Source organism: Octodon degus, unplaced genomic scaffold, assembly GCF_000260255.1.
Source record: "Octodon degus isolate 3935 unplaced genomic scaffold, OctDeg1.0 scaffold00002, whole genome shotgun sequence".
Lineage (NCBI taxonomy): Eukaryota > Metazoa > Chordata > Mammalia > Rodentia > Octodontidae > Octodon > Octodon degus.
The window spans coordinates 1,962,383-1,976,642 of record NW_004524578.1 but is presented as its reverse complement, the minus strand read 5'-3'; the positions used below and the strand labels follow the sequence as shown (position 1 = coordinate 1,976,642).

At 49.0% G+C, this 14,260-nt stretch overlaps 1 protein-coding gene across 1 annotated transcript in view; it reads right to left on the bottom strand.

Annotated features, from left to right (window-relative positions):
* The window catches only part of Otud7a (OTU deubiquitinase 7A), a 153,104-nt gene that overhangs the window by 25,732 nt on the left and 113,112 nt on the right, over positions 1 to 14,260 (bottom strand). The window contains exons 6-8 of the mRNA XM_004623441.2: positions 8,555 to 8,656; positions 4,468 to 4,595; positions 3,723 to 3,835 (exon numbers count right to left, since the gene is read on the bottom strand). Coding sequence (XP_004623498.1) covers positions 3,723 to 3,835; positions 4,468 to 4,595; positions 8,555 to 8,656 — 343 coding nt within the window. The remainder of the gene's footprint in view (positions 1 to 3,722; positions 3,836 to 4,467; positions 4,596 to 8,554; positions 8,657 to 14,260) is intronic.

Genomic DNA, 14,260 nt, shown 5'->3' with positions numbered 1-14,260 from the left:
GGTCTATGTGTGCACACACGTGTGCAAGTCCAGGAGCCCTAGTAGAAGAGTTGATAAGCTGGGGGTCAAATAAGGAGCTACCAGTTATTTATGAGCACAGTGGGGAAGAGGTGATTTCCATAACAGGAAGGTCATGGGAGGAGATGCCTGAGCGCCAGGAAGAAAGTGCTGCCTGTGGTCTTATTTTCACGCCTTCAGAATTCTGACTTGGATGCCACATCTGTCCACTGAGGGCTCCTTCCCTCAGGTTACAGACAGAAGGCCCAGCACTTAAGGAACACGCACAAGAGTGCCTGCTGCCTGTGAGCAGCCAGCCCAGCCATGCGCAGGGAGTCCTTTGGGGCAGAATGACACGTGCTGTTCCTTAGAAGACTTACATTTATGTCTTCAAGACCATGTTACAGAAACGTTTAGGTTTCCACAGATATTTCTGGAAAAGGCCAGTAAGGCAGCAGGCACTGCCAGCGCAGTTATAGAAGCCCAAGGCAGAGACGCCCAGGCAGCTGGGATTCAGGAAGGGCTGCTGCCTGAGTCCCTGGAAAGGCCTTTCCTCTCCTCACTTTCTCCTGGGTCTCATCGGCCTCTCAGTGGTCATCAACGCCACCTCATCAGAGAAACAACCTGTTCTTTTAAAAGCTCAAAGAGCTGGATCCCTGGCTCCGCATGCCCCGCCGGCCCCGCCCCCGGGTGCGCTGAGCCGGGGATGGAGTCTGGGCGCGGTGGCACGTGCCTGTAATCCCAGCACTTGGGAGGCAGAAATCAGGAGGATCACTATGACTCTGGGCTGTTCAGTGAGACCCCGCACGGGAAAAAAAAAAAAAAAAAGCGTAAAGAGCAAAAATGATGATTTTTCACCACGAAGCTCAAGATAAGTGGCGGATGCTTGCTCTTTGTAGTCATTTTGCATCTACCAAGAGTGTGAATTTATGTTCTACATCAGCGCTGGTCTGAATCCTGGCTCTGTGGCACCGCGAGGGAACAGCGAGGCAGGACTCCGTGGGGCATCGCTTCCGCTGCGTCTGTGAAGGCGCCTCTGGAAGAAACTGGCAGCTGCGCTGGTGGACCGGGCGAGGCAGAGGGCCCTCCCCGCGCGGCGGTCAGAGCACAGGCGAAAGGCAGGGCAAGGCTGGACCTGCGCCCCGCAGGCCCCTTACGCTGGGATGAAGATTCCTGCCAGGCACCCCTGCTTCCCAGGCCTTCGGACCCACTGTGCAGCTCTCGGGTGCCGGGACTCCGCTGCTGAGGGCAGTGCCGGGCTTCTCGGACTCCACGCTCACATGGACCCGCACGTAGGCACGTGAATGTGGGTCTGTTTGCGGATATACACACACCTCTAACAGCGGACACACAGATGCATACGTATGCATATACACATCTACAGTAGGATATACATGTATGTTTTTCTGGGGACTTCTGATGAACAGACAACCTAATTCTTCCAATCTCAGCTTCCTTATCAATACTTGGTGATGAAAATGACAACTTTATATGCTTGACACATCATATGTGCTCAGCATATGATGTTTCTAATTCCCATCCAGCCATGTAAACTTTTCCAGTCACTCGGGAATCTCAGTGCTCCTAGAAAGCTCAGCTTCCTACTCCAGCTCCCAGATGACAGCCGTGCAGGAAGAGTGTCTGTCCCACTGTCTCTCTGTCTGTCTGTCTGTCTCTGTCTCTCTTCCTGTCTCTCTCGTAAACCTGTGTGAATGTGCTCAGCTCTATGCCCACTGGCCCTGGCTCTGCGTGCCCAGCCCTGAAGCACGGAGCTGGGCTCTGAAATACAATCTAAAGGAATCATTCAGTGGGGCGGCACCATGAGGCTGCCGTGGCCCAAATCATGTGACCAAACACAAAGCAGGGAGACCTCCCTGATGTAGGATTCAACCTGGCCTGTGTGCAGGTTGGTGACCCCTTTCTGTGAGCTTGGCTTTCCCATCTGGGAGAGACAAAACCAAGTGCTTTTCAGGGATAAAGGTGGGAGGAAGAGAGAACAGCGCTGCTTCACCTGGGAGGCTCTCGGCTGCTGTCCTGCTCTGCCTGTGGCAGAAGGGAGGGATGCAGCCCCCCCCCCCCATGCTGTTCCGCCCCCATTTCCATCTGAGCCCTAAGATGGTGGTTTCCGTCCCCATTTCCATCTGAGCCCTGAGCCCATTACCGTGGTTTGTATGTGGCTGAGTGGGTCCCCAGGGGCTCGTATATTGGGAACTTGGTCCTCATGTGGTGATGCTGGGAGGGTTGGGCCTAGCAGGAGGGCCCTGCCTCATCCCTCGGGTGCTGCTCTCCATAGGGAAGAGGTGGCTCTTGCGGGCCCCAGTTGGCTTTCTCTAGAGGCCTGTAATGAAGTGAATGCATATGGCTCCTCCCCGAAGCCTGGCCTTCTGTTTCCATAAGCTGCCTCCTTCCTGCATGTGCTTCTGTGTGGCATTCCTGGCTGTGATGAGACAGCTACTGTGGCCCTCACCAGAGCCGATGTCACTGCTGGAACCTGCAGCCTCCAAAGCTGTGAGCTAAATAAACTTCTTTTCTTCATAAGTACCCAGCCCCAGGTATTTTGTTTTAGCAATGGAAAGTGGACAGTATATCCCCCTCCCTCTTCCTTCCTCCACCCTGGATCAAATCCCCTGACACCTATCAGACGCCTGCCCTATATCAGGTGCAGGAGAGGCAACAGTGAGGGGGCGCTGAGGCCCACCATGGCAGACTCAGGAGGCAGGGAAAGGAAGAGCTGAGGTCTCAGGCACCAGTCACCTCAACAGTCACACACACTGGTTCTTAAACAGGGTAGACTGTCGATGCTGACACATACGGTATCAAAACAAAGGGATAAAACAGCCCTGCAGGGACTGTGGGCTTGCATACGAGGGGTTCTGTGTTGACAGGGCTCCTCTTGGCTCAGTTGCAGCTGCTGATACTCCAGCCTGACCTCTAGCCCTGGGGGAGGGCTGGGCCCAGAAGCACTGGGCCCTTCTGGGGTCAATGAACGTCCAGATGGCTGCGTTGGGGTCTTGAGCCCGAGGCTGGCCAGGAGCTGCAGAAGAGTCTTTGCGCCCCGCCAGTCCTCACGTCAGCAGTTGTGCTCTTGTGTGTTTGGCTGAGGCCTTTTCTCAGCCAAAACCTTTGCCCTCAGGTCCAAAACAGTAGAGCCTGAAGCACATGCCCTTTGGAAGGCCATTGCCAGAGGCCTGTGGCCACCCCAGTTAGCCAGCTCTTCGTTTCCACACTGGACCATTTGACCTAGCTCTGCAGGCATGAGCTGCTCCTACATGCTCACTGAGAAGGGGAAGACTTTGCTAGGAATTCAAAGTCTATCTGGGAAGAGCTAATTTAGTGATCTTTTGCTTTTAGCATGATTACCTGAAGCCACAGAAGGATTCAATGTGTAGTTGAGCAGAAAACCCAAATGCCATGGCCAGAGTCTGCAGAGCCTGCCCATGCGATGGTCACATGCGGTAATGACCACCCACCTCCAGCCACTGCTGTGAGTCCCCTGCCTGCGGCGGCTGCCTGTCCTGCGTGAGGAGGCCTCTGCCTGTGAAAGCGCATGGTGACTGCATGGTCCAGGCGTCCCCACAGCCTCCTTTGCACCCTTGCTAGCATCTAGTCACTGACAGTCGCAACCAGCCCACATTGGCCCTGAACCTCTTCCCTCAGGCTGTCTGAGGCCCAGGGTGCAAGGAGCACAAGCGAGGGAGCTTTGGGGTGTGAAGGGCGGCACTTACCCACCACCAGTGCCACCATTCTTGCTGAAGTGTGTGCGGGGCTCGCTGGAGGCCAGCTTGAGCAGCTCCGTCCACTCTCGCTCCCACTCCTCTTCCGTGTACACCAGCCCTGACTGGCACAAAGGGAAGCCGGGTCAGGAGGTGGCCAGCCCACGCCAGCCCACCCCCCTGCCCCACATGCAGCCACTCCAGACGAGGTAGGTGGGCCCAAGCCTCGTGAGCCTGGGCTGGCCACATTTCAGCAGCCCTGAATGGTCCCTGCTTTGCTCGGGCAATGTAGTTTCAGAAGCCTCGGACTCTCATTTCAGAGCTGATGGGGTTCACCCCCACCCCCCGGAAAGTTGCATGGGGGCCTGTGTGCATGTGCCTGGCTGGGGACTAACCAGGACACACTTTCCAGAGCCGGGGACTAGCTTGGGTCAGAAAGTAGACAGTCTTCTAGGACAGCAAAGTGCTAGCATGCACCATGGTTCAGCTGGGAATCTCTGAACTGAGCTCACGTAGAGGGGCTGGGGCCGAGGGCTGCACCCGAAGTGACTTAACTAATTATGCCAGTGTAGGAGGTGTGAAGGGGCAGGAAGCCTCCACCCACCAGGGCTGCACTGTCCTAAGGAGCCTCCTCTGCCACAGGGCTCAGGCCCTGAGGCTGTCTCTGCCTGACCTTATAAGGTGCACTTAGACCTGCGGGCCACACTTGCCACCCAGCAGCGCCAGAGGCTGTGCTTGGCAGGAAGCAGGCACCAACCTCCTTGTTCTGCTGTGTCTGCTGCCACCTCCACCTCCGCTTCAGGGCTTCGCGCTCAGCACCCGTCCTCATCATGGTGTAGAGAGCTTTCCGCAACACCAGGTCTCGGTCGTGAAAACCCCACATTCCTGCAGTGGGAGGGGGCATAGCAGAGGACAAACATCAAGGGCATGAGGAGGGGACAAGCCACGGCCGACCCTGCTGGCTGTGCCGTCTGTCTACACAAAGGTGCTGCTGTGGTGCTTTGCCACTCAGTTCTCATCTCAGGATCAGAGTCGCCCCCTCTTCCTTTCTTCTCAGGGCTTCCCTTCAGCTAGGAAAGAGAATGAAGCAGCACGTTTCCTTCTTAACCAAACAGTAGCAGGCAAACGTGGGTGCTGCCTCTGTGGGACTGTGACTACAACCTAACAGGTCTGCTTGGAGAGACCTACTATTCACTGCCCAGGTCTTAGTGTGTGGGTGCGAGCCTGCCTTTGGGGGTAACTTGGTGGGAAGTCATCATCCAGGGCCCCATGCTCTGATGGCCTGTCATTTATGATGCCCCCATCTGTCAGGCCTGATGTCCGCAGTTCTAGGCATCTCAACTTCCAAGAGGCTTCACTGGATGCATTTGCATATATTTGGGCTAGCGGGGGTGCCTGCCTCCGGGGGACAAGGTATTCCCCCATGCTGGGTGTTTAGGGGCTATGAAGATACACCAACCATCTCTGAGCACATGCTGGGACCCTCAGGTCAGGGCTAGAAGCCCTAGTGATGAGAGAAGGCTGAAGAGAGGTGGATTTGACTCCAGGGGAAAGAATGGCGGAGTCTATCCATTCATGCATGTATGCATGAATGCATCCATCCATCCACCAATCCATCATCCATCATCCATCCATACATCCATCTGTCCGTCCACCCATTCATCCATTCATCCATCTACCAGTCCATCCATATACCCATTCATCCACCAATCCATCCATCTACTAATCCATCCATCCATCCATCCATCCATCCATCCATCCACCCACCCATCCACCCATCCACCCATCCACCATCCACCCATCCAGGATCCACCCATTCTCCCATCCATCCACCCACCCACCCACCCATCTATCCATCCACCCACCTATCCATCCATCCACCCACTCATCCACCCATTCACCCATCCTTCCATCCACCCACTTACTTAAAGTGCTAAGAATATATATGACAGGGAGCAGGACATATGCAGTTCTTAAATCTGGTAGAATACACATGGCAGCAAATTGGGAAGTGAAGATGGAGTGTGAAAGGTACAGTGCCAAGCTCCAAGGAGAGGAACATCAGGTGAAAGGATGGAGCGGTGGGCACACTGTTATGATGTAAGTGGGCATGGAGGTATCAGAGCAGGGCTAGAAGGGCTATGGAAGGAGATCAGTTGCTATTTCAGCCAGAGAGAACAGCCATGGTTCAGTTCTGTCAGGGGCAGACTGTGTGATGCACTTGACAAAGGTAGGACAAGGTGGCTTGAGCCAGGATGGAGGGGTCAAGGCAGAGGACACAGGCAGACTTTTGAGTGAACTGGGAGTCTCGGGGCAGTGTGACCCGCGCTGACTGCTGTTAGTCAAGGTGAGGCTGGCTGTTACCACGAGGCGCGGTAACCAGACACTGCCATGGGCTTCCTAAGCAGGCAAGGCTTGCATGGATCTCTGCAGGACAAGTAGAGAGAAACGCGATCCTGGTCCGTATGCATTCTCACACCTGTTTCAGCTGCCGGCCTGGGGTCTCTGGGAAACCTGTGGTCCCAGGGCTGTTAGCGCAGGTTGCTGTCATGTACAACGTTCCTGGTCCTGTTTGCCTATAGGCCTGACTCCTGGATCACTGTCATTTCTCTGTGTGCCCAGTCATGCTGGCCACTGTCAGGCCTGGTCGCAGCAGGGGCTGAGTGAACAGCACCGCTGGTGACTATCACGTACCAGCTAGGGGCAATCCTGGCCCCTGGAGTTCAGCGACACAAGCACAATAGGAAAACAAAGCACAAACTTGATATTCCCTGCCTGAAAGGGCTGGGGTCACATGTGTGTGTCAGATTTTGGATTTTGGGATATTTGCATAGACACTAGGAGATATCTTGGGGATGAGAACCAAATCTGAATGTGAGATCCATTTATGTTTCATACAGATTACACACATAGCCTGAAGGTAGTTTGTACAATATTTTGTGCCTGAAACAAACTTTAATTGTGTGGAGTTGGCCATGTTTGGAGTTACACTGATGTTCAAAATATTTTGGATATTGGAGAATTTCGGATTTTTGGATTTTCAGGTTGGAGATGCTCAATCTGTCCTGGGATGAAAGGACAAAGGACCCAGGACCAGGACATCCGGGCTCATTTCTGGGGGTGCTCTCAGAGGAGGCCCTGTGATCCTGGGGGTCATGGCTGAGCCTCCCTGGCACACGGGCAAAGCCCCAGGAGGCCTCCTCTCCCCAAGAAGACTGGGAGGCCCGGAGCACTCCGGGGCGGTGCTGCCAGGGACACGACCGTAGCCCGCGGCGGCCTCGCCTGCCCACACTTCTCATGTGGACTGTGACTCTACACTGCAGCGTCTGAAGGGTGAAGCTCTTTCCATGCTGGTGACTGTGCAGCGTGCCGCTGTTCAACCGGGCAGAGCCTTCTTTTATATTCCTTCCCTCAGTTTTTATTTAAAACAAAGCAAAGTATACCCAATAATAGTAGAATAGTTAAGCTTAAATGTTGTAAAGAGACAAAACCCAACTACTAAAATTGTGTTTTAGGAGAGGAATGACATGGAAAATTCTCAAAAACTTGAAGGTGATTATATCCCACAAATATACACAATTATTATATGTCGATAAAAATCCAAATCCATTTAAAAATTTTAAGTGGAAAACGTTGAATTCTAAACTGCAAACACAGATTATAGAAGCAGACCAAGGATTGGGACACACGATACCAAAGTGTAAATGTGGCCGGTGTTAGATGGTGGGATAAGGGATTTTATTCTCTTCCCATGATGGATGCAGAATACTTTCAATGCCTCCAACAGGATGTGCCAGTTTCACCATGGGAAGGAAGCACTCAGGCAGAGGGTTTGTCGTTCCCTGAGTCCTGGAAGCCCCCTGCTCCCAGCTCCCATCTCTGGGCCCCTCTGGGCCCTTCCTAGCCCCAGCGCCTCCCCAGCAAAGCCCTCACAGTCTCATCTCCATCTGCCCCTGTGGAACAGCCTGGCTGTGGGTCTACAGAGGGCCTGGCCCTTGTTCCGGGCACCACATTCACCAGAGACGGCACATTTGGTCAACAAGGGCCATGTTCTGGTCCTGTGCCCTGGACAGAGACCGGCACCTCTAGACTGAAGAGAGGTGGCTAACGCTAGGGCCCAGGTGTAAGTCCAAACCTGCCTGCTGGAATGGACCGGGCCTTCTGCATACGAGAACGGCCTCGGCTCAGGGAGCACTGAGCCTCCAGGAGGCCCGCTGTGACTCAGTTTCCCCAGCACTGCTCCGTATTACCTCCACATTGTCCCCCTGGGGCGAGGGCTGGGGACATGTCTGCTGGGGAAGGCTGCTGATGTGCCTGCCATGTACTCGGGCAGCACAGCCTCCCCGGCGACCTACGCAAGCCCACAGCTATGTTCTTTCCAATTCAAGTTCACTACAGATTGCTGTCAGCGCAGTAGCCCCGCAGCTGCCCGACCACACACACTGCTGCTCAGACCTCCTGCTGGGCCTCAGCGGCTCCCCTCTGCCTCTAGACAGCCTGCTGCTGCCCGCCACTGCACCTCAGGAGTGGGGGCTCCTTGCTGGGTGCATCGTCTTTCCTACCCTCTCGTTTTCCAAGTCTCAGTAGAGATGTGGCCTCCTCTAGCTCAGGAGACCACCTCTAACTCCCTCACACAGCTCCTTGTGTCACAGGGCTTTTCTCACCTGTGCTGTGTCTCGCTACCACCCCAGCCAGGTACTCACCCAGGAAAGTTGCTTCCCTGCCATGGAGACACTTACGGATGACAATGACATGGTGGCTGTACTTAACTTACATTCTTGTTTGAACTATGCTCTGGGCTGGCCCACAGCCCTGCCACCCTCCCTCAGTGCCGTGGAGCTTACCCAGCGAGGCCGCGTGCAGCAGGCAGTTCCCGTCGCCTGTCGTGGCCAGAGGAAGGAGCCGCTTACAGCTCGTGCATACGGTGGACCACCAGTTCAGGCGACCTGGAACACAAGTTCTCTTGAGAACAGAAGCCTGGAAAAGCCAGCATGCAGGGGCCATGTTTGCTAAGTAACGACCGATTTCAGAGAAGATTTTCTAGAGACCTCAGTGAGAAGGCCGAGTGCTGTAGCTGCCTTTTTCAAGTAAAATAAAGAGCAAAAATATGGACAAATGTAATACGCTGCCCTTTTTTTTTTTTTTTGAGTTTCCTAAATTGTATCTCGTGGCAGAAGAAAAGCTATTATCATCTATCTGTGAGTTTCGACTGAGGCATGGCAAGTGTTTCGGCAACCATATGAACGGTGGGGGTGAAGGAACAAACGAGGCAGCGAAGATTTCTATGCTGAGTTAAAAATGGTTGAATGTTGACACCAGTAGATTTTGATACCCCTATGTGTACATTATCTGTGACAGCCACTAGAGAGGTCATAGAAGGAGTCACACTCTAAACCAATCCTATAAATCTGCTCCAGAAAATAGTGAAGTATTAGCTTGACACCAAAACTAGATGAAGAAAGTACCAGAGAGCACAGCCTAACCCTTCTCACGGATGTGCTGCGCAATACAGATGAAGTGTGCTCAGGACGACATGGAGAGGATTCTGTGACACAGGCATGTAAGGTTGGCTCCACATTTAATATTCAGTCAACATTCACCGGATTAACAATAGGAAAATAGTAACCATATTAACAAATTACTGAAGAAAAAAATCATATCACTATAACATGAATGGAAGGAAGGATTTGACAAAATTCTATTTTTCTTCATGATTAAAGAGTCCATAAAACTAGGATTAGGAGGGAACTTCCTCATCTTGATAAATTACGTCACCCAAATCCACAGAGCTAATGCTATACGCAGCGCGAAGACCGACTGCTTTGCTTCCAAGCACAGGAAAACGCAAGGGTGTCTCTTCCCACCACTGGCAGGAGGCCTCGTAATAGAGAGTCCTTGTCAATTAAATAAGTTAAGAAAGCAATAAACTTGTAGTTACAGATTAGGAGTTACACTGTTCTCATTTGCAGATGATAGGAGAGTTTATGCAAAAATGATACAAAAATCTACAAGTAATAAATTTTATTATTATTATTTATTTTTTTTTTTTTTTTTGCAGAACTGGGGATTGAACTCAGGCCCTTGCACTTGCCAGGGAAGCACCTATTCTACTGAGCCATTTCCTTGGCCCCAGTAATAAATTATTTTGTCAGGCTCTCAGGGTATGACATCAGTATATGCAAATCTACTGTACTTTATGTACTAGCAATGAATACATAGAAATCTAGATAAAATAAAACACTATAATTAATCAAAAATTAAATATTAGGTATAGATATAACATGTTTAGTACTGTACATGTATGCTAAAAACCATAAAATACTGACGAAAGAAATCAAATATCGAAACGAGAGGCAAGACATACCATGGTCATGAATTGGAAGGCTCAAGCTAGTAAAAAATGTGAATTATTTCAAATTTACCCATGACTAACACAGTAGTTCCTGTCAAAATATTACTTACAAAGTTTCTTTAGGTGAAATGTAAAGAATTACCAATCTAAAATTCTGTACCTTAGGTAAATTTAAAGAAAATTTATTTTCATTAGATCCTCAGTGAAAATATTAAAGGCAGGAGGAAAACAATTCTTGGCAGAAGCAAGGTATGTGAAAGAAAAAAAGAGAACACAAGTGTATACTGACTGTTTGAAGTAGACTAGGAACGTTATTGGGGAAAATAACTAAAATAATTAAACTACATGTAGGATTAAGATAAATGACAGCAAGGGCCAGCCTGATAGCTCAGAGGGCTAAAGCGCCAACTTAGGCAGAGCACAGAGCCGGGGGTTTGAGCCCCAGTGTGCCTTGCAGCCCCCACCCACAGGATGTGCTGAGAGGGTGATTGAGATTGGGTGTGGTAGTGCGTGCCTGTCATCCCAGCACTTGGGAGGCTGAAAACAGGAGAATCACTATGAGTCTGTTCTATGTAGTGAGCCTCTGTAGATCCTGTAGACCCTGTCCTAAATACAGAAAAAAAAAGACAAATGAAAGCAATAATCCAAACTATGCAAACACACATAAAACATAAATTCTAAGGTCCTTACATGGGCCTGAAAGCGGTAAAAGGATCTACTTAAGGCGAATTCTGGTAACTCAAAGATGCATCATGTAAACTTTTGGGTAACCACCACAAACTAACATGCTAATGGAAAACAGAATGATAAAGACCCTTAAATAGTTCAAAACAGTTGGAGAGGAAAAACAAACAGCACAATACTCCCAAACAAGATAATCAGTTTAGATTCAACTCTAGATAACAGGCTTAAATAAAAATATAACAGTACTTTCATTAGATGTGAATGAACTTATTAGAAGACAGTTTTGGTTATTCAGGATGAGTAAATTCTAGAGCTTTAGCACACAGCATAGTGACTGCAGTTGGTGGTACCACGTTGTGTACTTGAGATGAAATTTGCTAAGAGAGGGGATCTGAAATGTCCCCACACCCCAAGAAGTAGTAACTGCATGAGGTGAAGAGTATGTCAGTTAGCTTAACCATTGTAATCACTGTACAGGAACACATCCATCAGGACACCACCTTTATACTTCAGTGAAATTGAAAAGGAAGCAATCCTCCCAAAATCCTTCCTGGAGGCAAGAATTATACTGATACCAAAACCAGAGAAAGATGCAACTAAAAAAGAGAACCACAGTCCAATCTCCCCCATGAACATAGATGCAAAAATCCTCAATAAAATCCTAGCAAATAGAATATAGCAAATCATTAGGAAGATTATATACCCTGACCAGGTAGGATTCATCCCAGCAATGCAAGGGTGCCTCAATATACACAAATTTATAAATGTAATACAGTATATCAATAGAGCCAAATCCAAAAACCACATGATCATCTCAATTGATGCAGAAAAGGCTTTTGACAAAGTCCAACACTCATTTGTGTTCAAAGTCCTACAGAAAATTGGAATAGATGGCCTCTACCTCAATCTGATATACTCTAAATAGTTAACTTGCCATGATTTCATGGACACTGGAAAAAAATGTGAGACACCTGGGTTAGAGAAAGCACTTTAGCACATCACAGTAAGCAGCACAGACACAGGGCTTTTGTTAGTCCTATTGCCCATGCCCCCCAAATCCCAGAGGCGGTGGACAAGCAGACATAGTGGACACTGTGCACAGGGTAGGGTTGTGTCATAGCTGAAGAACCCCAAGCTTAGTAAACCCCAAGACTGTAACAGGCTGCAAGTCATGTGCCCAACCTTTGCCCTGGGGAGGAGAGACATTTTCTTTCTTGTGGTATGCAGTTCCCAAGCCTGCCTCTTCTGCAGAGGAAGACGGTCTTTCTGTCTTCATAGAAGAGCTCATCGCACTTGGTAGGCTCTCCCTACGGTGGTTCCAAACTGCTCAGTTTGCCAAGATTTTTAGCTTCTCACGCTATGTTCAGCAGTTACAAAAAGACCCCAAGCTCTCTTACCAGTAAAGCAGATACATATTAAAGTCCCCCAGATCTTGCCAAAATCTTTTCCTCCTCTCAGATTTACAAAGACCCCTACAGTGAGAGCAGCTACCACTGCAGACTTCTTGTCCCAGTTTTCCAATCTTAAGTTTCCTAGCTTCACCAATCTGTAGCGCCTCAGCAGCTTTTCTGCTATTCTAAAGGAGATTCCGGCAGTTGTCTCTTTTCTCTCGAGGTGGGCAGGCAGACAGGTTTGCCATTAGCTACTTCATTGCTCTTTGGAAGCAAGAGACTGGCAGTGGGTTACTTTTGGGTATTAATCTAATTTGCATCCCTACGATCAATCCAACTTTGTTGTAATATACTGATGGATTCAATTTGCTAAATATTGTGTTTATAATTGTCATGATTATTCATGAGAGACTCACATGAGCTTATCCAGAAGTACAGCTGGCTTGGGCCCAGCGGCACTTTGGGATTAGAGGAGAAAGTGGTTAAAGAAACTCTCTGGGGAAGGTTTATCCCCCACCCAGCTGCTCAGGGTAGCAGCTGACTCCAAAGAGCTCTTGGGCCACAGAGTCCCCTGTGTAAGGGGGCCTGGTCCGTGGGTTCCTTACTCAGCCCGGCAGTCAGCAGACTGAGATGGCCACTGAGCTGCAGCACGGCTTGCAGATCTGAGTGTGGGCCTGCGGTCTGTTCTCTGGGCAGGCCTCAGGGCCGTGCTCATAGTGCTGGCGTGGTCTGTGATGGAGCTTTGATACTTGTACAGGTCCTGGGCTGTTGTCAATGACCTGGCCATTTGGTCTGCCATTTGGAAAATTACAGCCCGGCTGATTAAAGACATCCCTTTTGGGGGCCAAGAATTCCCCAAATTTGGTAAAAGACATATTTCACAAGATGTATACAATTCCCAAATAAATGCAAAGTAAACTGCATTGCAAGGGGTTTAGCAAAACTGTGAAACCTTTAGTTTCTATTAGATAAACTCTGAAATGGCAGGAAAAAATTTTACAAGGGTATCAGTAAGTCCACATGCAACACAATAAAAACATTAAAGTGCTGGATGAAAATAACCTCCAACCCAGAAAAATATATATCAGAAATGAAGTTTCTAGGACAAGGAGGAGACCCGAGGTACAGGAGGGAAATGGGTGAATCACACAGCATGAAGCTGGAGCAGTCTCCTGGATGTCGCCACGGGATTCTGCCACCCCAGGAAGGCAGTGACCGCACCTGTGACTGCTCTCAGAAGGTGTCTTCCCTCCCTCATTTGCTGACGGTATTCCTCACACTGTGTGAGCGATACAAGCGTCATTCCACAAGTTGCTTGTTGTATAATGTTAAAGTTGTTCCAGTTCGTGAATCAGATTTGTGTATGTTTAAGAATACATGTGTGTATGCCTGTTTGTAGTATGTTTGGGTATGAATTAAATTTATGAATCATGCTTACATGTTTCTGAAACTGCTGAATTTAAAGGATGAAATGTGACTATCACCTTTAAGAACCTTTAATTCTTGGTGAATTTCAATAAAGTAAAAATTAATCATCATACGTGTTTACAAAGAGTTACAAAAACACCCATTGGTACCTTGCTTCATAAACTCAATTCTTTCCATGATTCTGCTCACAAATGAAACTGAATGGGAAGCAAATCAGATTCCTTGTAAGGTCACAATTGAGCCTAGCCATTAAATTTGATTCAGTTCTCGTCCGAGTCAGTTTGCAGCCGGAAATGTGGAAAGAATCAAGTTTGTAAACCAAGATGTCATTGTATTTTAATTTAAAAAAAATTTTAAAATAGGGTTTGGACAGTTGGGGGAACATCACTTTAGTTACATTTTTTATTCTGTCATCATTAAGAATTTACTTTTAATAAAAGTTACTGATTTGAAAATAGAAGTAATATAATACAAAGGCTACAAGCAGCACTTGAAAAGTAAGGCCCTCAGAAGTACATTTAATGTGAGCACGTTTTCTCATAATTATGGCTACATTAATGAGAGTCACTGTAATACACTTTGCCAGGCCTTTGTCTAAACCGGATCTCCATCTGCTGGCCAGTGACTTTGGTTAACACTCAGCATTTTAATTAATTAATTAATTTTAGCACAGGGTCTTACAGGGTCTCACTACA